General features: G+C 40.3%; 1 protein-coding gene across 2 annotated transcripts in view; it reads right to left on the bottom strand.

Moving 5' to 3' along the window:
• Positions 1-24,604, bottom strand: part of ARHGEF3 (Rho guanine nucleotide exchange factor 3) — a 142,236-nt gene extending 117,632 nt beyond the window's left edge. Inside the window, exons 1-2 of one of the 2 annotated variants that reach the window (XM_064453859.1) lie at positions 24,440-24,604; positions 8,375-8,470 (exon numbers count right to left, since the gene is read on the bottom strand). In XM_064453859.1, the coding sequence (XP_064309929.1) occupies positions 8,375-8,470; positions 24,440-24,474 (131 nt within the window). In that variant the 5' untranslated portion in view covers positions 24,475-24,604. Of the gene's footprint in view, positions 1-8,374; positions 8,471-17,999; positions 18,060-24,439 lie in introns of those variants that run through there. The other variant, XM_064453860.1, reaches the window with a different exon arrangement.
• Positions 24,605-25,345: the final 741 nt, after the last annotated feature.

The following is a 25,345-nucleotide window of genomic DNA, read 5'->3' as shown; positions in this document are numbered from 1 at the left end:
CACCTTCCACCCAGCACACTTGTTTGTTCTAAATGCTAACCTGCTTTTCTTGGTTTTTTGCCACCCAGTATTTTTATCTTCTCCCCTTGCTTTTCTGTTTCTTTTTTTCCCCCCCATCATCCATGACATAAACTAAGGCCAGCCTCTTATAAAAAATGTGCTGTGAGAAATAGGATAACAAAACCAGTTAGTGCCTTCAGCATTCCAGTCATCTTTTCAGTGGAACAGCTTTTAAGTTCCGTTCATCCTAATAATGTACTCACAAGTTAATTTTAGTGTGAATTAGTCCCAGTAAAGTCAATAGAACTGCATGGTGTTCATAATGTTAAACAAACTTAGTATCTTCACTATATCAATTTTAAGGGATTTTTTGTGACATGTTGTCTACAGTACTTAAGAACTGGCAACAGGAATTTGATTCTAAGAAGAAAAATGTCTTTAAAGTAGGCCTGTGTCATTCTTGGGGTGCCTCTGTAAGTTCTTATAGCTTCATACTGCTCCACTGAAGTCAACACTCACATAATCAGGCCAATCTGACTCACTACGTGAGCCTTCTTCCTTCCTTTGATCAGACAGCTACATACTGCATGCATATTTTTGAAGCCAGAAATCTTTTTCCAATCATTTAAAATAGAAATGTTCACCTATGAAGCTCTTACAAATCCTAGAACACAAGCATACTGGATACTGCATCCGGTTATGAAACAGCACCAAAAATAAAGATCAAAAATTTTAATTCATAAAGCTAATTTTTAAAAATAATAATTGTCTAAAGAAGGCAAGTATGAAAAGTCATCAATTTATTTTAGATTACACTTCCTTATATATTTTGTAGTTTTGGCAAAGAAGTCCTAGTAAAGTGATTGAACCCTGTGACTCCCCACTTCCTTGGTCACTGTGTCCCACCCCATACTTCACTGCAATTTTTCACCCTTTGAGTTGTACCAAGCAACTCTTTGTAAACATAACATTAGTGAAATAAAAAATGAACCTCCTTTTCGGAAAGCTGTTTCTAACCAAAATTATTGTCTTCTAATTCGCAGAATAGATCAATACAGCACTGGCACAACAGATGTGGTGGCAAGTAATGGTGAAAATAGGAACAGGCATCTGAGAGGCTGAAGTGTTTTAAAGTAGTTTCACTGCAAAAGCCAGATTATTGTGAAGCCTCACTCCTGAATGTTTTCCCGATTAAAAAAAATTATATATATACACACACACATGTATATTCTGGTATGATTCAATTAATTATTTCCTGTGTCTATTTACAATGTTCTATTTCACATTTCCAAAGTTGTGATATTTAAAAACAAAACAAACCACAGCAACAACAACATAAAGAAAACAAACCCACACCAACCAACAACAGTAAAAGTAACAACTTGGCCTCTAATTATATTGCACAGTATACCACATCCCTTGCCTAGGGAAAGGGACAGCCAACCACCAAACAACGTGTGAGGCTTCAGTGAAGACTTTAAACCACAAACTCTGTAAAGAGCCCAGAATCAAGAAGAGTTCTACTGTCTTCATCAGTCACTTATGATATAAAGAAAACAGTAAATTTTTTTCTGACAAAAATTTAAAATAAATGTAATCTACACAAGCTTTTTGGCGTAACTATCACTAAGTTAACAAATCATTACTAATTACTCAGATCAAAAAAATCAAAATAAAAAAGTTCTTGTGGAACTTGCATCCATGAAAGTAATTTTAAGATTTGGATTGTCATGGCGGAAAACTACAATTTTGCTTAGAATTACTAATTTGCTTCTTATGGGATGTTTTTCTCACATCTTCTGACAGGCCTTAGTGACTGAAAAAAAGTTTCAAAAACTCATTCTAATGGTCAAATACAGCAAGTGCCATGTTTTCATACACATAAGCCACATTCTGGGTTGTAGGGGAATAGACAGGGATCGGCGACCGGAAGATTACGGGATGTGACAGAAAGATAGACTCCTCCCCATAGGAGTGGCAGGAACAGGAAGCGCAAGAGCTATATAAGCGTGTGACACAGCTAAATAAATGGACATTTTGTATCCATCATATTGATGTGCATCACTGTCCCCAGGGTGGGTAGAGCCCTGTGTCCCGGAGATATGCGGCCCAAGATAAGTTCTCCCGTAGAAGCGTACAGCTACACTGGGTAACTACACCCATTTAAAAATCTACTGGAAGAAAAAAAAAAGTAAATCCTTGGGTAGTCTTGGGTAATCTACTCAAAAATCAGAGACAGATGACCATTGCTGGAGGTTTTTTTTTTCCTTTTTGAATAGAAAACTCAGGAAAAGTTAATAATAACTTGGACCATTTGAAAAGGAAGTGGAAGACACCCAAAGTACATTTCTCTCTGGAACACGAAATAGTAGACAACTTTTTACTCCTTTTGGTTCTGGCAAATATTTGTGGTGTTCTTATCAGAGGTAACAGCACATACTTGACTTGAGTGAATATTTGATAATATAGAAAATATATGCTTGGGAACAAACCATAAACTCACTGCTGCAATCAACATTCCTCCATTTAGAGCTGGTCAAGTTTTCAGAATTACAGAAGCCAGATGTGCAAGAACAAGTAGGTAGTCCATATATCCCTGAATCTCTAGTTTTCCATATTGTACTTCTTTCTTTCCTGCCTTGAAATTGCAACCACACTGAATTTACAGGATAAGCTTCTAGAATCCCGAGGACAGCCCCGTGAAAGATGGTCATTTTTACTTCTCGGTGTCCCTTTTCTAGAATATCCCTTTAACTAGGAGCAGTGCAACGTGTTGTAATGGTATCTAGCCCTCATATAGAAAATGCTGAGCTGGAGGGCTGTTATGTCAATAATGAGCAAGAAAAGCAGGCTCTTAACAACTTTGTGAGAATATACTGAAGCATCTCCAGAGATTCTACTTTAGGCATAAGGACACAGCCATATGTATGGCAGACTGCTGACCCAGTCTCATCAGAAGGGCTGCACAGGTACAGCTGCATGACAAGAAGCAGTACCATGCATCACACCAGCCAATGTCAGAAGTAAGATCCTAACAATCTCTCCACACCCTAGATACGCTCACACTAAGATATGACAATAAGCTTTCCTCTTTCAATGTACGCAATTATGGGGCGGGTTTTGCAATTAATTTTTGTAGTTCATAAGTTCAGTATCTAAGTTAGTCATCTTTCTCACTACACAGACTAGATTTTCAATAGCTCCACTTCCTCCGAAAGTCACCAAAAATAGTAGTTACAAATAGTCAATTCCTCTACAGTAAATTTATCATAGAGCGAGTTATTATTCTATTAAAGTTCAGTGCAAAAACATTACTGTAATTCCAGCCCCCGATGAAACACAACTTTTAAAAAATGTCAAGAGATTCCAAACTGAAGTTTTCACATAAGATACTTAACATTGTCATTTGCACACCACTGCTCTCTCAGCCAAGATTAGCACCAGTACCCACATGCCTTTATAGATTACAAAAATACTTCCATCTCAGATTGGAACGGAAAGCTGAAACAAAAACAACCTAGCTGTTACACCAGAAGACAAAGAACAGACAAAAAAAAGATTTAAAGATGTTTCTGTCCCCAAACTCAGTTTAAGTCAAGTCATAAATACAAAGACAGTCAAAATGCACTGGAGTCCGCATGCAACAATGCTTGTTTGGCTAGTTTTAAAATTTATAGATTTATTTCTTCAGAGCCTCATGACAGAGGCAGTTTTCAGAGAGATTTGCTCTAAAAGTGACAGTGACTGCCATAGAAATAGGAGAGCATTGCATACTCAGTAAGCAACATGACAGAGTATTTGGAGACAGAAATGGAAAGCCAAGGCACCACAAACTCAGTCACAGAAGAGATCCAGACCCCAAGTTTCAGTTACTAGTTTTAAAAAGCTGAAATACTTCCCAACTTAAACCTATGTAAACAGATAAAGAAGTGACTAGCAAGATTTCAACCAGCCTAGAGGAAGCACATTATAAATCCACACACAATAACAAAAACTGGAAAATTTCCAATTCCCCTGCACATTTGTTTTGAAAAACAACATGCCAGCCAGCTGCTTTCATAGTAAGCATAGATGAATTGACATGATTCCCACTTGCTCCCTTATCTTTAGTTCCTTTCTTGCAATTTTCAACATTAAGAAACTGAGAATCTGCCAAATCAGTAGCTTCTAGAATTTCAAGGCTTTTAAGCCTTTCTTTGTTCAAGTGCTGTTCCATACTAGCTCAGGCAGTGAACGGTCACGTCAGTTAGTATCAGCTAAATTTCTTGGTACTCCTGCTTATCAAGAACAGCTTAATTTGGTTCACACATGAACTCTGCTGTGGTGCCCTCCAGTTATCAGACGTTTACAGCAGTCACACTAGTACTACAACTAGCATTCTTTTTGCTGCTGTAATCTTGATTATGCATGTTGGGGGGGAAAAAAAGTAATAGAAGCAAGTGAAGCATTGCAAGTTTGAAAATTCAATTAACTGTATCCTGTAGAGGCGCCAAACTATGCAGATAGAAAACACCGATGAAATGGAATGCCAGAATTTGTAACTGGCTATGCAATGTAACTGGGAACAGAGCAGATAGTTCTGAAGTTCAAACTTCTGACAGTAACTAAGTTTCTTATCTTTTTGGTTGGGTTTTTTTTTTTTCAGAAGCTTTTTTGTATTTTATCAGATTATATCCTTTTCTGGCATTAATCTAGAGAAAGAAAGCAGAGAAGGTTTCAGATGTTCTCTTCATAGTCAGTAAAGTAGTTAAACCATGGAATTCCCAATATCCATTAGCATTTTGGGGAGACCGAAATTAAGAGTTCTTCCCTCTTGACATTCTTTCATTTAACTTCAAAATTCTAGGTAGTTAGTACTGTACTGTTGTGACTCTTTGTCTTCTATAAAATTACACTATTATCTTCTATAAATGGGGAGGAAAGTAATTTAGTGAGGTATTATTTATTTCCATTTAATAATTTATCTTCTAATCTGTCCCCAATATAAAAACATATCATGCCAAAAGTATCTATGGCAGCTACTATCCAGTAGGTAATTTATGAGAATAAAATTCTCACATAAAACACCACTTATGATTTATAAACAAAGTATAAATATATAAAAGATCCTAACTTTAAGGAATGGGACAAGACAAAACAATATACAGTTATTGCCTGAACAAATGCACCATGCTTTTACTGAGCAAAGTATATAACAGCACTCATACAATGCACACAAGTTTAGTTACAGCACTTGAGAAAACTTCACAATATAGTAAGGTTATGTGGATAATTCCACCACAAGTTTGTTTTATCATATTAATGTCTTGCTGTTACATGTATCTATCTGTTCTTCACATTTGAGCAGTAATTTATTCAAGGAAAAAAATTAAGACCTTCATCTTCAGGCTGTGAGTAAAAATCATCACCAGTCAATTACTTACTCTTCCCTCTATTTCTAGGGGGCCTGAATATAAAGCCTTATGCAACATCAAAGCCTTTTACATGCATCACAAGTGATGTTTAAATGCTAAAGTCTTGCTCAGGGCTTTTGCTCTTTGGAGACTTTTGACTTGATTGAATAATTTGCAGTGTTACTGCATACTTTTAATAGTATACACTCCTAATCTTGCTATGACTAACACCGGTCCTTACTAATAGCCACATTTTCATGAAAATAAAACTGAGAACCCGTCAGAATATAAATGTATCAAGAATCAGTCAATGAAAAAACAATAATAAATGCATGATGCAGTAAAACGTTGCAGTTTATTAGGCTGAGAAAACCATTTATTCAGCTGTAGTACTCACAAAAGCCCATGATTCCAAGCAAAAAGAAGATTTTAGAAAACTTCAAATATATTCCACATAGACCTAAATGAAAATATCACCATTGTATTACTGTACCCACTAAGTAATAGCTGAGTCACAAATAGTAAAGAAGTCAGCCTCATTTTGCATTCATCACACTACACGTACCTCAGACTGCTATTCAGCTTCTCAAGTCCAAACCCAACTGAAATTCCACAGATTGCAAACACAATGCCCATTTTAACAAATTAGATTTTGCTTTACAGAATAAGAAGCTAGCAAAAATGAAAGTAATATTGTTGGTTGATATACAGGTTGAAACACATTTAAGATATGAAAGACACCTTAAGTTGGGCTAAATGTTGTTAGCTCCTTGTAATTCAGCACAAGCCCCACAATTTACACAAAGAGATAACCTGGCTCTTCATACCACTTCTATAACCTAATACATGATACTTAAATATAAAAGGATATCACAAAACCTATGACAGCATATATTATTCTCTGCCCACAGAAGAGTTAAATCTCAATATATCCTTAACCACTGAAGTGCTCATCGATTTATCTTTCAGTAATGAACACTTCGGTGTCAAGATAACTCAGTCCAAGTTTCTACTGCCCGATTAGCACTCTTATAAGCTGTCACACACTTATTCATAGCCAACAGAGTCTACAAGGTGAGATTCAAATTTAAAGTTTTCATTCCACATTTATCTTACTGACTGAAGATACTTATCAAGCTTACATCCACATATACAGTGGTGACTCTACAACCAGCCAGTGAAAATACTCTAGTGGTTATAGAAATCTTTATTTCCAAGTGCCATGTAAAATGCATTAAACTAATCCTACAACATGAAACAATTCCCTACATCTCAGTGACACACTGTGTAACTTGGCCTAGCGCTGACAGAGATAGAGAGGGGCTTTGAGATTATGTCTGCTCCTGCAGATGAGCATTTGGAATTGGGGATATTTATTTAACCTCAAATCCCAAGCTAATTTTACAAAGGCTGAAAAAAAGGAATCTGTTTTATCTCCTAATTAGAACTCCTACGCATGCCGGTATATTAAATTAAAATATATATTTAATTCCTAAAGAAGAGAACAATCTCTACTCTAACCTCTGACTAATTTAATGAAGAATTGCAGGAAGGCAATGATTAAAAATATTAGCAAGTAAGACTGAATGTATGTCAAATAAATTGTAGATCAGCATACACAAACAATATAGACAAAAATTTGGCATGGGGGAGCAGGAGACACACAGCTAAAGGCAAATCAAAGACTAGCTGACAAGTAAATCTGCTATTTTCCACCACTCTCCTTAAGGTCAAATACACATTTGTAATAAATCATACCATTTATTCATTATACTCTAATACTTGATAACATTAATTGTACTCTCTCATTACTTTAGTCAACATTACCAAGAATTGTCATGAAGCATTACAAAGAAATGCCATGCAGAAAATGAAATTATATTGCTCAATACCACAAGCAGGATAAAAAACAATAAAAGATACTAAATAAAGGAACAGTATGTGACAATTCCCCACTCCTCATTAGATCTAGGAGTCAGGAGGGAAGCTCACAAGTCTTCTTCATCCCACCCCTTATCCAAAGACTTTGTTTCTAGCTTTGAGGATGTTCAAGGAATAGTAGCAGAGTAGTGGGAGACATTTAAAAAGAACCTACTTTCCAGGTACTATGATGCTGTTAATTTAATCCTACATAAAAACAAAACCAAAAAATATTCTTCATGATTTCCTGACAAGCATCCGGCAGGAAATAACATTCATTTGCTAATATTTCTTTAATTCTTTAGCTTTTCAAGATTATTTCTCTGACTACAAAACCAACGTAGGTTAGCTCCTGTTATGAGTTTATTTGGTTGTTTTCTACATAGCAAATAAACTATGTAACAAAATCCTAGAACAGCAGCAAGTAAAAATCAGCAGGCTCTCAATAAAAGGCTCTTATTAATACAGCTGAAACAGTCTCGATGCATTCTCAACACCCTGTTCCTTTCATGAAAACACTAAAGAAGGTGCTAAAAATTGCATGGACGGTGGCAGTTTCCACAAAAAATTGTCCTAATGGGGAAGAGTTTGTCTACATCTACTGTTGAACAGCGTAATATTTTTTCCTCCAGTACAGAGTAATTTTTTTAATAGATAAAAAGTAGAAACTATTGACTAATGTCTCCCAATGCCCAAATCTCAAGAGGCCCCAAGCCTGCACAGTACTGAAGGGTACTAGTAATAGCATTGCACAGGCATAGCAACAGCACTGGGAGATTATGACATTTGCCATATGTGAAAGATTCCGTGAGTACAACTGGTGCACTGTTGAAGTGAACAGTTTTTCCATTGCCCATCCCCCATGACACCCTGTCCCATGGTCATCTGCTAATAATTCAAAACCAATATAAAAAATTATTTCCCTTTTTCCTTCTGTGTTGTTAAATAATGCAAAACAAATGCAAACACTTATAATAAATAATTCTTTTACCTAATTTTAAAATCACATCTCCCAATATTGCTGTCTACTAACCTCTTAGAAAATTAGAAGTAAAGCTTACCAAAGTTTCTCTTCTTTCATTCCTCCTCTGGCACATTGGTTTATTACAGCAGGGCTACTCATGGTAAGTGCTGAGCTGTCAGAATTCATTTTTTTTCTACAAAGGAACAACAATACCAAAAAAACATGAAAAATGCAATGTAAGTGAAGAATGTGTTTACTAATTCACTAGAAAACCAAAATGTTTAAGACCAAATACAGTATGTTTCATTCACTTAAGTAAATGTCCTAAATCAATGAGATTAATTGGATGAATACATTGAGAAGGATTTGGCAGTTTTGTGGACCTGCTAGTTATGCCAAACTCAACACTGATTGTCTTTTGTTTACTTTTCTGAACACATGCCAAAAGAGCTGATGTCAGCAAGCCTGTATCCAGGGCTATGCATAGTGTCAGTTATGTTAATTTAGTGCAGCAGTCACAGCTAGCGTTGCCACGGGATGATCCACACAACACTGGGGAGGAAATTTCAGTTTCTAGTAGGTAAAGATTTACAGAAGCTTTTTAGCATATTTTTATAACTCAAGATCCATATTGCGGTCCCAGGGCCACAATCTCACTACAATTACAGAAACATGGTGGGATAGCTCGCATGACTGGAATGCTGTTATGGATCGCTACATACTTTTTAGGAAAGACACGCCAGCATGGTGAGATGGGGGACTTGCTTTTCATGTGAGGGAGCAACTGGAATGCATCCAGCTCTGCCTAGGGGTGGAAGAACAAGTTGAGAGCTTATGGGTAAAAATTTAAGGGGCAGGCAAATATGGGTGTCACTCTTGTGGATGTTTGCTACAGGCCACCTGATCAGGATGAGGAAGTCAATGAGGCCTTCTACAGAGAGCTGGAAGCAGCCTCACAATCACAGGCCCTAGTTCTCATGGGGGACTTCAACCACCCTGATATTTGCTGGAAAAGCAACAGTGAGGCATACACAATCCAGGAGGTTCCCGCAGAGCACTGAGGATAACCTTTAGATGCAGTTGGTGGAGGAGCCAGAGATGAGATGTGCTGCTGGACCTTATACTAACAAACAAAGAAGGTCTAGTTGAGGATGTGAAGGTTGGGGGTAGCCTTGGCTGCAGTGACCACAAGACGGTGGAGTTCAGGATCCTGCGTGGATCTGACCCTGGACTTCAGGAGAGCTAACATTGGCCTCTTCAAAGACCTGCTTGGAGGAATCCCATGGGTTAGGGCTCTAGAAGGTAGGGGAGTCCAAGAGAGAGAGTCAATATTCAAGTACCACTTCCTCCAAACTCAGTAACAGTGCATCCCTGTGAGGAAGAAGTCAAGCAAAAGAGCCAGGAGACCCACATGGATGAGCAAAGAGCTCATAGAAAAACTCAAATAGAAAAAGGAGGTTTACAATATGGTAAAAAAGGGACTGGCCACTTGAGAGGAACATAGGAACATTGTCTAGGTAACCAGAGATGCAACGAGGAAGGCCAAGGCCTACTTGGAACTAAATCTGGCAAGGGATGTCAAGGATAACAAGAAGGGCTTCTTCAAATAAGTCAGTAGTAAAAGAAAGACTAGGGAAACTGTGGGCCTGCTGCTGAGTAAGGTGGGTGCCCTGGTGACACAGGATGCAGAAAAGGCAGAGTTACTGAATGCCTTCTTTGCTTCAGTCTTCACTGCTGAGGCTGATCCTCAGGAGGTGAGAGAGAAAAATCTGAAGAAAGGAAGACCTCCCCTTGGTTGAAAAGGGTTGGGTTAGAGATCACTTAGGCAAACTGAACCCTCACAAATCCATGGGCCCCAAAGGGTTACACCCACAAGTGCTGAGGGAGCTGGCAGATGCTGTCACTAAGCCACTCTCCATCATCTTTGACAGGTCATGGGGGACAGGAGGGGTTCCCAAAAACTGGAGGTAGCCAATGTCACTCCAGTCTTCAAAAAGGGGAAGGACGATGACCTAGGAAACCATAGGCTAGTCAACCTCACCTCCATCCCTGGAAAGGTGATGGAACAGATCATCCTGGAGGTCATCTCCAGACATGGAGATGAAAAGAAGGTTATCAGAAGTAGTCAACATGAATTCACCAAGGGGAGATCATGCTTGACCGACCTGATAGCCTTCTACAATGGCAAGACTGGCTGGGTAGATGAGGGGAGAGCAGTGGATATTGTTTACCTTGACTTCAGCAAGGCTTTTGACACTGTCTCCCATAACAGCCTCATAGGTAAGCTTAAGAAGTGTGGGTTAGATGAGTGGGCAGGGAGGTGCATTGAGGACTGGCTAAACAACAGAGCTCAGAGGGTCATGACCAACAGGGCAGAGTCTGGTTGGAGGCCTGTTACTAGTGGTGTTCCCCAGGCATCTGAGCTGGGTCCAGTCCTGTTCAACATATTCATCAGTGACCTAGACAAAGGGACAGAGTGCACCCTCAGCAAGTTCGCTGACGATACCAAGCTGGGAGGAGTGGCTGATACACCAAGAAGGCTGTGCTGCCATCCAACGAGACCTGGACAGGCAGGAGAGCTGGGCCAAGGGGAACCTAACAAAACTCAACAAAAGCAGGTGCAAGGTCCTGCACCTGGGGGGGGGAACAACCCCATGCACCAGTACAGGTTGGGGGTTGACCTGCTGGAAAGCAGATCTGCTGAGAAGGATCTGAGAATGCTGGTGGACAGCAGGTTGACCGTGAGCCAGAAATGTGCTCTTGTGGCCAAGGCAGCCAATGGTACCCTGGGGTGCATAAAAAGGAGTGTAGCCAACAGGTCAAAGGAGGTTATCCTCCCCCTCTACTCCACCCTAGTGAGGCCACATCTGGAGTACTGTGTCCAGTTCTGGGCTCCCCAGTTCAAGAAAGACAGGGAACTACTGGACAGAGTTTGACAGAGAGCTACAAAGATGATCAGGGGACTGGAGCATCTCTCGTATGAGGAAAGGCTGAGAGACCTGGGTTTATTTAGCCAGAAGAAGAGAACACTGAGGGGGGGAATCTTAACAATGCTTATAAATATGTAAAGGGTGAGTATCAAGAGGGTGGGGCCAGACCCTTTTCAGTGGTGCCCAATGACAGGACAAGGGGCAATGGGCACAGATTGGAACATAGGAAGCTCCACCTGAGTATGTGGAAAGACTTCTTTGCTTTGAGGGTGACAGAGAAGTGGAACAGCCTGCCCAGAGAGGTTGTGGAATCTCCTTTCCTGGAAATATCCAAAACCCATGTGGATGCGTTCCTGTGCCCCCTGCTCTAGGTGTACCTGCTCAAGCAGGGGGGTTGGGTGAGATGATCTCCAGACGTCCCTTCCAACCCCTACCATTCTGTGATTTTAATAACTCCAGATCATACTTTGCTTATTTGCAAAAAATAACAATTCATTAATGGCTGAAGTCACTCTCAAAAACAGCACAGACATTCAAATGTTGGCAATATCAATTCCCAAGTTACATTGCTTCCAAAAGGTCTTTATGGCCAAAGGTGCTTCAAGTAAACTACTTGCATGGTAAGAACAAATAAAGTCTCTAGATAAGACAAGTTAATTTCACCGTGATACACTTATGTTTTGGAAACAGGATTCACAATGTTAACATGGAACTTCTTACATCCATAACTTTTTTTTTCCTTCCTTTCTTTTAAAGGAGAGAGAGAGAAAAAAAATACTTTTAGCCAAAGTAATCTTATTTGACTTGTTTTGAAACCTGGTTTCTACTGCTATCAGCACATAAGACCTAACTGATTAATGGAGAACAGGTTCAACTGTATATTAATTAATATCTACTAGAACTTAACGAGAAAATAGGCCGTGCCTGTCCAGATAATACTCCCTTGCTTTTGCAAGAAGGTATAAAGAACCATTAAAAAGCTGGTTTAACCTGTGTGAAACCTGGGTCAAAATCTGACTTGACAGTCATGGACAGCATGACAAGATGAGCACAATGCTTGTGTCCCATCAGTGGCAGGCAGATTAGGCCAATCTTCACGAAACAAGTAATTTGAAGAGAATACCAATCTTTGTTTCAAAATTCTGTCCATGCAGGAGTAGATAAACAGCACTAGCAAGCATATTTATTGGACAAAAGTCCCAAAAATCAGCAACCAAAAGTTGGTCCTGACTGTAATTAATGTATTCTTTTTGCCTGCCCTTTGCTGTGAACAGAGCATGCAGCACTGCCATTCCAGAGAAAACAGAATGGATTTACAATAACAGGTCCTGGGGGTTTTTTGTCTTTTTTTTTTAACCCTCATAATAGAAAGAATAGAAATTCTGCAGAGTCTGTTTCTGAGCAAATTTGCTTCTTGAAATCTTGTTTTAAAGATCCAAAAAAGTATTCTGCAGGGTAGAATGACAAAAGCCTCACCCCTGTGAGGGCAGGAACAGAGACTGTTAACCACCTGACCTCTTACCTCTTTTTGGATCAGTGCCTGACCTCAAATTTACTTCTGATTCTGAAGCTGGACCACTTTGGCAAAAAAATCAAAAGTAAAAAAAAAAAAAACAACCACCACCACCACAAAAAACAACCCACACCAAAACAAAACCCAAACCCAAAAACCAAGAAGCCAAAACAACAAAACCCCAAAAACCAAACCCACCCAAAAAACCCTAGTAATACTAGAAGTGTCTCAGCAGCAGCAGGTGTTGAAAGTTAAATTACTTGCCTCTCTAGTCTATAATAGTGCAGGAAGATGGGAGTTGTTCTTAAGTATATTTTGAAGAAACAATGCAAGAGTCCATATTTAAGCATCTTCTGCAAAGTTCCTCTCTTTCAGGAAGCAATTTCCTGACAGGGCAAGTTAAACTTTTCTTTTGGTAATGAATTTCTACTCTACATCGGGAAAGCCCAGATGCTTCAATGACCGTGCAAGTTATGCCAACAAGAGTTTTATCTCCTCTTGCAGTCACTCATACTAGTAAACCCAAAAGTTCAAGGGAAGGTTAAAAGTAGTCCATTAATTCTCAAATTTGGAAGCTGAAAGATTGAAATTACATAACCACAAGGTTACCATCTGGGAGGTGGGGGATAAAGCCAAAACACAAAACCACCACACACACACAAAAAAAAACAAAACAAAAAAACAAACACTCAACTTCTACTGTTCGCTTGTGAACTAGTACTACAGCAGTACAAGTGTTCAATGTATGACTAAAAAAACCAATGATTTGGCACTCCTCTCCTCTCCCCTCCCTTGGAAATGTCTAAGCAAATGCTCCATACATATCTCTGCATTGAGATTTCCACACTGAAATTAGAGTAAAGGCAGAGGACAGAACAAATGATAGAAGTTACTGTGTTACAAACTTCTCTATGAACAGCTGATTATAAAGGTTGACATAAGTATAACAGAAAATAAATGAAATATGGCATAAACCCAATTTATGTTCTCATATGTTCCGTAAAGAAAATAACGTAAATTAATACCGAGGGGAATACATCTTGTCAAACTTCTCAACTCCCTCCCATTCCCAGTCTAATATCTGAAAATGTCAGTAACACATTGTACTCCTTCCCCTCAGCCTCAGGATCTTACAAAAATCTGCTTCTGGTGTTTTCTGTAACATAAAAAGAGGTAATCAAGAGGCCAGCATTTATTCATTCTGACGGCAAGATCTCATCCACCACACCTTCAGAAAAATATCTGTATGCTGGACAAGACAGCAGCCTTTTGAGATACCATAAGTCATATTCTTTCAAGACACACAGTCATGCTCTTGCAGCCTCCACTCCTTGGTTTCCAATAATACAAGAGATCTGCCAAGTCACCCACTAACCTAACAAATGCACTCTTCACATAGACATATGGAGGAGACGGGCATCACAGCTAGCTGATACAACTGCGACAAGCATCCTTCCTCATCTACCACTGACAAAAGGGGGACGGGAAACACCACCACGCCTGCCTGGCCCTCTCCTGTCCTGCACACTGCAGCAGTCAAGAGCACGCTTCCTCAAGATGGGAGCAGGGAGTACAAAGCATCCCTCTAACTTTCCACCCACGCCAAAGAATGAACAATGCTCCAGCAATACCTGCCATGTAATCCCTGCCTGCTGTAGCAGAAGCTCCTAGCATCCTGAATGACTCTTTCCTATATCAGGCAGTTTCTTTCAAATCACACTCCTCCTTCCTTACTGTCTTTTCAGGTGGAGGAGATAATTAAAGTTTCGAGACCAAGTGTCCGTTCAGTGCTTCCCATTCACACTTTGGAGGCTGGACAGCAATGAGTCAGACAAGCTTCTTGGAAAATCACCAGGGATACTCTTTTGTCATCCTATTCCTGACAACAGGTCTCCACAGGTCCTAGTTCACTCTTTAGCAGGAGCAAGAGGTAATTAAACAGCTGATCCCCACATCACTGACAAGTATTACAGCCTTGTCAAAATACCAGAAGTTTTTTTAGTTTCTAAATGACAAATGGAAAATTGGTATCCATCTACACTTTCCAAAGCCACGGATACCAACTATTACCACTACTTCTGTTAACTTGAAATTCAATGAAAAATTCTCAGCCTGTAGATTCTATCCTGACCCATTGTTGTGACACAGACTTAGACTCTTTCTTCAGAAAAAAAACCTATTTTTAAAATTGAAAAAAATTTTAAGATGTAGAAGGGGGTATCTTTTTTCAAGCATTAAGAATATTTTGTGGAATTATTTCTAGTGAATACAAACTGCTTCAGTAGGTCTAAAATAAAACTGAATTGTCGTGTTGTAGAAAGAAAAGTTATTTTAAGTTTTATACTCTCTAAAAGTATTGTTTATATTCAAAGTGAACCACATAAAATTGAAGATAAACTGTCAAAGTAGAATTTTGTTTGGAATATACTGGTTTTGGATTTATTCAACCAGAATACTAATGCTATTCCCAGAAATCAGCCTCCAGCAATAATAGCATCTTAGAAAATTAAATGCAATTCAAGAAGCAAAGGAACAGTGCTCAGAAAAAAATATGCTATTCACAGGTGCCTCTTTCTGTATCACCATCCAACTCTTGTTTGGACTTGAACTTTATGGCATAGGCACTATACGTGATGAAACTTGAAGGAGGAAAATAAATCTGTCATCTTTCCTCTTAATAACTTGAAGCCAGATGCCAAGGCAAGTCAATGAATATTAACGTAAGAGACACTGCTTCAGACATATTCTGTTCCGCATCCTCTGTACACTGAACCTTGACTGTTCCAGATAAGAAGCGTGCACTTTAATTAGGTGTTGTCCTAGAGACTCTGCTGTGCTGTAATAGGAGGAAGTGGGCAAAAGCCAATTCCAGAACAAAACCATAGGAAAACAATGTCAAAGCCTTTATTTATAGGAGCTATGTTTGATGCTACTGTCACTATCTTACGGAGGGAACGGCCTTGAAGAAACATCCTTGCTCGTTTTGAAGAGACAACAGAAATTTAGCATACTTAGTCTTTTATGACCAAGTATAGATTATTTAATACCAGAGTACCCAGAAGGAAGCATGCACCCCAAAATTCTCTTATCTCTACAAAGAAACTCATTGTTATGCTTCCATTAAAATAATTAACTTTGATTATCTGATGCATTATCAGTCCATCTGCCTTAGAGTAGATTCTTACACCCCATAATGGCAGAGAAAGGCCTCATAGTGGGAAGCCACCAGCTCAAGAAAAGTGTGCTATATTTAAGTGTACTTTATTCATTTATATTTAGACTTAATTCTGGAAGTTAGTCCTGCAATTGCCCTTAAATGGACAAAAATAAATGGAGGGGGGGAGAGGGGTGAGGGGGGAGGAAGGATCTTGTATAGCATAGCACTCAAGCCTGCATTATAGGACCATTTGAACAGGAAAAAAATGAGAAGGTTCTATGAAAAGTGTTGAGGCCACAACACCCCATGGGCTCAAACCAGCCTGTGGTTTATATCTAGCAGAACAGCAAACTTATTAAACTTATTAACCTTTTTAAAATCATGATTCCCTGCACAAAGTCCTTTTTTTTCTCTCTCTCTCTCTGGTGTTATGAAGCGTAGATACACTTCAATCCCTGGGCTAAATTCATTTTTGCCTTTCCCTCCACTCCTTATTTGTATCTCTAGGTAAGTAAGATATTCACAGTAGCAGTAGTTAAAAAGTAACATATCATTTAGCAGCTGTTCTCTACAGTTAAAGCAAAATTAACCAGTATCTTCTGATAAAGCATGTTCCCACAGCTCCTTACCTTCACCAAAATCCTTTGCATTGTTGAAATAGTACCTTGTTATACTTGATGGATAAGAGGACTGTGAAAAACACTTTACTGAACCCTAAGACCCCTCAGTGCAGACACTATTATTCCTTTTAATGAAAAAGAAGGCAGTAGCATCACTAATGTGCATCTACTACAAAGAAAAAAATAGGAGAGTTACATGCCATCATTCTCTCAAGCAGAAGTCTTTATGCTCACAAAACCTGAACAACAGATTAGTCATTAGCAAGCATGTATCATATCATCTTCAGAGAGCCAATTTTCCATTTCCTTACTAGCTGCACAAAAGTCTGTAACTTCTAGTGAATACATTTACTCTTATATTATTTTCTGAAAAGTCGCCTTTCCACACACAAAGTTGGCAAGCATATAGTCTATCTCACATCTTGATAGCACTTAGCTCCTAACCTGCAACTGCCTTAGGCAAATAGCTTGTTGAAGGGCAATTTAAACTTTGAAACCAACTTGATCATTTAACTGCATAACAACGAATACCAAAACCAATATTTTATCCAAATTGTTTTTCTGGGGTTTTCAGATTCTGCAGTTGCCAGGCATCTCTATACCACTAAAGCATACTTCAGTAAAATCAGAGTGAAACTCAAGGAGCTCTTGAAGAATATTTCTTCTGACTACAACTCCAAGTAGCAGGCAGTACTGAGAAATTTCACACTGCATAATCCAAGTCTAGCTTACCATAAACTTTGTTTCACACACACTATGGTTATTTCAAGAAAGTTTTGACCTCAATGAACACATGTAGCATACCATTACTTACCTTCTTGAAGTCTTTCAAAATGCACCCAATGCACTAAAGAATGAGGTTTTGGAGAACCTTTTTAAATACGTATTTTTGAAAGGGTTTTTTATTCCTGTCCTTGAGGCCTCTCATTAAAAAATAGTCTCTTTCTGTCCTCTTAAAAAGCACAGATAAGTTTTATATAGTTACTGTACAGCAGTATGTCTAGAAAGATATTTGGAGGAGGTAGTTCAGAGAACCACAGGCATTGCACATAACTTTTCACTCCATATTTTGTGATTCCATCAGAACTCTCCAAGATGATAGAGAAGAAGCTTTAAAATAATATAACGATTCTGTCTCACATCAAGTATCAAGTTTGGCTCCCTCTCCCATACACACACACTTGCTATAAACAGACAGTCTAACCAGCCATGTATAAAAGACAATGTTTATTTCTGAAGTAGCATAAATGTTATATTTATTCTCAGCACAAAGTAGATTAAAAGGTAAAAGACAACAGCTAAATAATTACAAGTTCATATGAGGCTGAAGCCAGACCACTGACACGGAATAGTGTTCCACACTGGAGAAATATAGCCTACTATGAGACACACTTCTCAACAGGACTGAGTCCTTTAGTTTACCAAGACTTAACTCTTTTCCCTAAAAAAATACCAAAAGAAAAGGAAGACAACCAATTACATTACAGTTCATCTCACATTACTTTCATGAAAGCACATGCAGAAGTTTACCAGCATTGAAGAGAGGATGCGGTTACAACTCGTGCATCTTTCAGAACTGTCTAAATATGTTTATATAGTCAGACACCAGCATCAGGGGAACCACAAGCAGGTACAGGCGCACATTTTATTCCCAAAATACAAGCACAGATTTTCCTGAGCTGGTTACTGCTGTGAAAAAAAAAAAAAAGGTGTTATGAAAGAATTCAGACTGCTGGTTTACTCTATCCTGCATATCAGTGTATTATATAATACTGTACATCACTGTGAGAAAGAACAGAAGAGCAAGGACTCATCTGCACCGTCCAATCTGCAAAGTTAGCAGGAGCTTTGAGTTTTTCAGTGGTTTCAACTCAGAAACTTTAGCAGTGTAGAGGGAAATAGGGAATGTTTGTGAGCCTTGCCACTTTTTGGGATGGTAGTTGATTGCCATTTAATTTAAAAGAAAAAAAAAAAAAAGGAACTTAATGTTTCAGTACTCTGTGTCTTAACACACAACTAAATCTCTCTTATCTGATTTTTTCCTAATCTAACATTATGAAATACTAGCAAAGACTTGAACAGAACATTTTAAACAGAAGGTTAAAACGCAGAAGGTGCACACACAAAATTAAATAGTGTTCTCTGTATTCTGCTTAAACAGTGTAAGTACTATATTCTATTCAACATAAATAGATATCAAGGAATTCTTTTGTCACTGATGTTATAATTACATCTGTCATTCTGAGTCAAAGCTGTTTCTCTCTGGACTAAAAGATCCAGATGTTCCTATTTCAAGTATCTGGCTTCAGCACTAGACAGTAAACGAAACAACCTATCCATTCCATCAGCGTGCAAGAAGAATTCTCTAGCACTGGCCACTACTCTACCCTTTCCTCCCCCCCTCCAAGTTTTTACTTCTTTTCAGCAAAGCAAAGAAAACAGAACCGTATAATAATCTAGCTTCTACTGCAGACTTGGTGCTAGCCTTAGTCAGTTTGACAAGCAAAAAAAGAGCAGAAAGTTATCCGATTGTTTTCATAAACTATGATTTCAAATGTAAATACAAGTACTTTTAAGCTAAATGCACTCTATTGTGTTTTGCAGTTGACACTACACAACAAAACAATGTTGAGAAGTTCTTTCCAAAGATTATGAGTATTTATGTTCCCAATTTAGTGACTCATACAGCTAGCAATTTCTGAGACTAATTTAACTCTATCCTCCTCAAGCTTCTGAATCTGAAAACAAGAACTAAGTTATTATTCAAAAGTTGTAACAATGACAAACACAAAGATTTTATGCATGATTTTTTTAAAATCTAGATTTTATCTATGGAAAAACTATTTCCAGAAATAACTATGCGCTATTTCTGTAAATAATATTAGAAGGGCTATACAAAGACAAACCAATTTAAGGACAATTTATTTAGAAAGTTTTCTGAAACTAGCACTTAAGCATTTGTCATGGTAATGGCTGATGTAAAAAAAAAAAAGATACAGCATGCACGACCAGTGTAAAATTAATGCAACCGCTGCCGTATTTTTTCATATTCTTCTCTTCCTTTTAACATATTCCTACCTCCCTCATGATAAAGGGCTTTTACCTTCATCAAAAATACATTAAGATTAAGTGAAAACAAAGAGAAATACCAACACAGTTGAGACAAACACAACCTGTTTTCCCCTTTATCAGAATCACCACTGCCAGGTGACGGCAGCAGGTTCAGAATTTTATCTACCTGGAAGGGTGCCACATTTTTTCCTTAACATGAAAATTACGATCCTTTCAGCCTACTATCTTAATAATCGTCATTATTTCATTTGGGATTGCTGCACAGTTTAATAGGAGACTGAAGGTTGTCAGTTGGTTTTGCATTTATTTTTCTTGGTTATTTAATAGTTCTGAACAGCAAACAAAGAGGTGTATTGTCCTAAAATTATCTTATTTTCAGTCTTTATAGCTTTTCACCCCCAATTGCTAAGCACAGCCAGAACCCAAACCTACATGGAAAAGCTTGCAAGATCACCCCTCTACACAGTAATTGACTTGCTTGAGAGAATTTTTTCTAGGATATTACTTAGCATGTATTGATGCTCCACAGATAAGTAGTAGGCAAAGTATTTTAAGGCTTGTACTTACCTAAGAACCGCACTATCTACAGAGGGATACCAGGTTTGAGATGCAGTCAACACAGCCTATGTCACTACAAACATGGTGGCTTTAAGCACTGTGCTGCAATTCATACATGCCTCCAACCTCTCCCAACCACCTACTCTCTGGACACATCAGTTAAGGCCATATACAAGCAGAAGCAGTCACCCACCCCCAAAACACTCACTGTCCAAATAGCTGGTTGTTGTCTTCAAGAAAAAGGTGATGGTCCAGACAGAACTTTCTGAGGGAACACTAGCCAGATGAGCTGTAATATTTCAAATCAAATCAATAGGATTCCTGATACCATACAGAGTGTAATGGACTTACGCTTCTAGTTGCAATCCTGAAATTTATTTTGGAAAAAATGTTGATGTGTTTAAAATAAACTAATGAAAGCTGTACTTCTATTTAACAACTAAAACGTTTGAGATAGATACGATACCAGCAGAGCAGCTGTTCTTGCTCTACAGAAACCACGTAAGTCCAGATAACTCCTGCCAACTTTTCAAGTTTATGCAAGCTTCAGTGATATAAAAGCCAGTAAACCTTTTTGAATATGAGTTGTACCACACATTGACTAAACCTGCAGAGTTATGAGGGGAACTGCATGACTATGAGGGTAATTAATCCTATACAGAAGGGGGCAGGGAAAATCTTTAACAGTATAGGGCACCTTTCTGGTCACATAATGTTACCATTTCTATTTGTATATATAATGTTTTAACATGAAAAGCAAAAAACTGCTCTTTTATTGTAAAGAACATAAAGCTTCAGCTTTTTGCCCCATTTAAAAAAAATTTTGGGAAGTGCTTGATTTCACTACTGGCCATGCCTTTAAGTACAACCCTTAGCAGTGGTCTGTATGAGACACACATTAGTTTGAAGTAACTCATATACCTACGGCAGCATGCTTACTCAGATCTGAAATCCTTAGACTTCTCATCAGCATGTGATTAGGAAAAAGTAAATAAATATGCATGTTCATATGCCCTTGTGCTTGGATATTAACAGCCTGATCCATTAGCATGCTAAATACTTCAGCTGGATTCCGTACAGCGTTGAGCACCCGCAAGTTAATCATTGTTTACATTTCCATAATTGACAGCATATCACCTCATGTTCAACCCTGGTTGACACTAAATGATAATATATTTCTTGGGTTGTTTTTTTTTTACATCCTCTATGTTACATTTGGGGATAGAGGCCACCACAGTTACATGCTATATAACTATTTATTTCACAATAGTTACTACACAGCTGTTACAGTCAAAAACAAAGCACAAGGTGTTTGTTAATAACAGATTACTGGAGCATATTTACCAAGTCCTTTATTTTCCAAACATTTACCTAACTACAGTAGCTCAACATGCTCTTAGAGACTTGTGCAAGACTACAGCCATTTGTTTATTCCAGATTTCATATGACTCGGACAACTGAAATCTGCAACACCCCCTCACAAGTTGAGGTGCAAAATTTGATAAAAACAAACAAAAAAATAATCTAAGGGACTTTTATTGGACCTAGAAAATATTAAATATGTGGAGGCAACCTTTTTTTCAGTTAATAAGTATAGATGCAAACATGAAAATTTCAAGATTTCTTTGTCCAGCAAGTTCAAGTATTTTCATCTCTTTCCACCTTTTATTCCAAAGCAGTGTTGCTCTGCTCAGGCTTTTTCCAAGTCACAGATTAGAATTTATCTATAAAGTACCACATTTACCTATTTATCTCTAAGTACTTGAATCTATAAAACCTATATGACCTTGCAATGCTTACATTCCCAACATTCAATGAACAAATACATAACATGAAGGGACTGATTAAACATCAATATACTAAGTTAAGCAAAATAAATCAATAACATGATATATAGCACCCCAAATCTTTTAGTCTTCCACTAAGTGTATCATTTGCCAGTTTCCCTACATATTGCACAAGAAAGAAAATGGCAACTCTTAACAAATTACTTCTCAAAATGCAAAAGCACTTAACTAAGCATAAGGTTTCTGCAATATAATACACATACAGAGAGCACTCCAAAAGGATTCTAAATGCATCTACTGCAGCATTTGTAGCAGTGGGCTGATGCTTTCACAAAAAATACCCAGAAAAAATATGTTTCATCAAAAGAGATTGTTCAAAAACCTATAATACTGAAAACATAAAAATAAAACTCTAGCATAAAGAGAATTTAAGAAGTCAGGTTAATTTTCTTTAGCACCTAAAGCAGAAAGCTTAACATGGGAAAAACTAGCTCCTGAGTGGACGTTAAGACACTACACAAACTCCCAAGCAGAACCAGGTATCACCCACTTCAATTCATAAACAGCAAAACAAAACAGGATTTTGTTTAAGGACATGTGGTCTCACTAGCCACTTGCTGGAATCAACGCCAAATCGTACATGCATAAGACTCCCACAACTTGGAACCATGCCAGACCAACTGTCTACACAAAAGCAGGCCCAAGAAGAAGTGCACCATTCAAAACAGAGCAGAGGTCTGAGAAAATGCGCAGGGAATGATACTGAATGTTACAGTGTCCGCATGGATCACGAGGCCTTGTCACATTGCTAACTGATAGGCATGTTTCTGATGGGAAATTAAAAGGGATTTCTGTTCAAAACGATGTTATTTTGTTTACTAAGACTGTGTAATAAATATTTACTGCAAACAGGTAGCAAGTGATATGTATAAAAATCTTAATGTAACGACTAAATACACTAAATTACAAGCCTAAGGTATTCCTGCGCGTTCCCCTGTTTCACATGCACTGGGGCAGCTCCGTTTCACGTGTTCCCCTACCTATATTCTGCAAAACCTAACATTCTGCAATAGATATTTTAACTCTACTTGTTTCCAAATCCAGTGGCTTCTCCTATTATGAATTCAAATTCTGTACAGATACAGCATCCATCTCAGAGCTTGCTGCACTTGGCAGACCTCTGTACATCCTACAGAATCAGGTACAGAACCAAATTAATTCCTTAACAAGTGTTTGAGGATGAAAGAATTTTCTCTGCCCTTTCACTACGGAAATATAGCACAGAAGGTACTACAGGATAACATTTAACTCTAAATTATATGAACGTACATATGCACACACAGAACAGAAATACATGACCGTTTATACGTTCACAAGACTTTCAGAACTATATAGAAAAATAAAGACATCAGCTACCAAAGTCGGATTTCTTGCATTAGCGTAAATGGTTCCTCAGTAAATCACAACTCCTGGTCCCCGCCAACCACATCACTCAGATAACTGGTAAAACACCGGCACTGCAACACGACCCCGGAGCCAACCAACAGCAACCTTGCGGCATTTTCACCTACACGGGACCTCAACGGCATTAACTATTTAAACTCAGGCAGTGATCCGTGCCATACTAAATAACGTCGTCTCTCTTTTAGAGCCTATTCAGAGGCGACCGTCACCGACTTCACAAGTGTAAGTAATTACGCTCGGTGTTTGTTTTTGACACTTTCTCTCGCCCGCGAAGCTCCACCGCCTCCTCCCCCCACGGCGGAGGCGAGGGCAGGGCCGAGCGGCGGAGGCCGGCGGGACCGCTCTCCGACTCGCCAAGCCAAACAAGCAGCGGGGGAATAACTTATTTGTGATAACAATGACGGTTTTCAAAGCAGGCAACAGGCGCCTGAGGCTTCGGCCCTTCCTTCGCGGCGTTTTCCTTCGAAACGGACACTCGTGTAAGATTTGTCCCTAAATAAGTGTAAAAAGTTCTTTTAAAAAATAAAGAAATAAACCCGAAACGGCTGTCGAGCCCTGAAAGGAAGCCGTCAAGCGCCCGCCGCCCCCAACCCTCACAGCGTGCTCCTCACCGCGGAGCTCGGGGGTCCGCGGGGCGGCGGGTCCCGCCCGCCGCCCCCGGCTCGCGTTATACCGGCCCTGGCGGCGCACAGCCCCGACGCTGACGTACCCCCACCTCCCCCTCCCCGGGTCATGGCCAGAGCGGGGCGCGGCGGGCGGCGGCGAGGAGATGAGAAGGATGCGTCCCCCCGCACACCCACCGGGAGCTGAGGGGGGAGGGGGGGGTCCTCCCCCGAACCGCCGGGGTACCCCCACTACCGCTCCGTGTGGAGTCCCGTAAGGGGCGGCGGGTCCCCCCGCAGGCACAACACAACCCCTGCGGTCAGCCCCACCACGGCCGCCTCTCCCCGCGCCCGCAGGCCTGACCGTCTCCAGCGGCCCCGAGCCCCCCGAGCCCTGACAGGCAGCCGTCCCCCTGCCCGGCCCCAAGCAGAGCCCGGACACAAGGGACAGCGCCTTACCTCGCCCCCTCCTGCTCCTCCTCGGCTCCCGGCATGCGGCTCGCAGAGCTGCCGCCCGGCGAGGACCCGGCGGCGGCCGTCGAGAAAGGGCGCCGGGGGCCGGGCAGGGGGAGCCGTTGGCCGGCGGCGGGAGCGGAGAGGACGCGGGGGGGGTGGGGCGGGGGGTGGGTTCCAGGGCCGGCCCGGCGGCTGTCAGGGGAGGTGAGAGGGAGGAGAAGCGTGTCTGTGCCGCCCCCCGGAGCCCGCTCCTCTCCGCCCCCCGGAGCCCGCCCCGCCCCGCACCGCTCGCACCCGCTGCCACCTTTCCCAACCCCCCGCCGCTCCTCCCGTCCGGGTCCCTCCCGAGCTCCCGCCCCGGCGAGGTGCCTCCGCAGCGTGTCCCGGCCGGCCCCTGCCTCTCCCCGGGGCTCCGGGCTTCACCGCCCGCCGAGCCCTCCGCCTGCCGGCTGGGGAAGCGGGGACCTCCGAGACGCCGGAGGAGAGAAGGGGCAGCGGCAGCCCGCCCTGCTCCCGGTGACCCTGCCACGGGCTCTGCAGGGCTTGTGCCGCCCTGGAAGCTCCGCTCCCGCCGCCGCGTTGGTGTTCAGAACAGTCAAGGAGGAAGACCGGCCAAAAAAAGGGCAAATGGCACCAGGTCCAGGCTGGGAACCTCAGGCAAGATTAACAGCAAGTGACCAGGTCCCATTAGAACAGCAACCCGGGCAAAGTAGTGACAAATAACTTACAGAAGGTAACAGACATGTCTCTTTTGGAGGAAAAACGTATGGAAATACACTAGGAAACCCTATTGATCAGAGGAAAAAAAAATAGGGTTGTGAAAATGGAAGCAAGTAGATTATGAGCTCTTTAGATGAGGGACTAGCGTTCCGGTGTGCGTTTGTACTGTGCCTGGTAAAGATAATCTTA

The sequence above is a fragment of the Phalacrocorax carbo genome, chromosome 6 (assembly GCF_963921805.1).
Source record: "Phalacrocorax carbo chromosome 6, bPhaCar2.1, whole genome shotgun sequence".
Classification (NCBI taxonomy): Eukaryota; Metazoa; Chordata; class Aves; order Suliformes; family Phalacrocoracidae; genus Phalacrocorax; species Phalacrocorax carbo.
The sequence above is the reverse complement of the archived record's forward strand: the minus strand, read 5'-3'. Positions and strand labels throughout refer to the sequence as shown.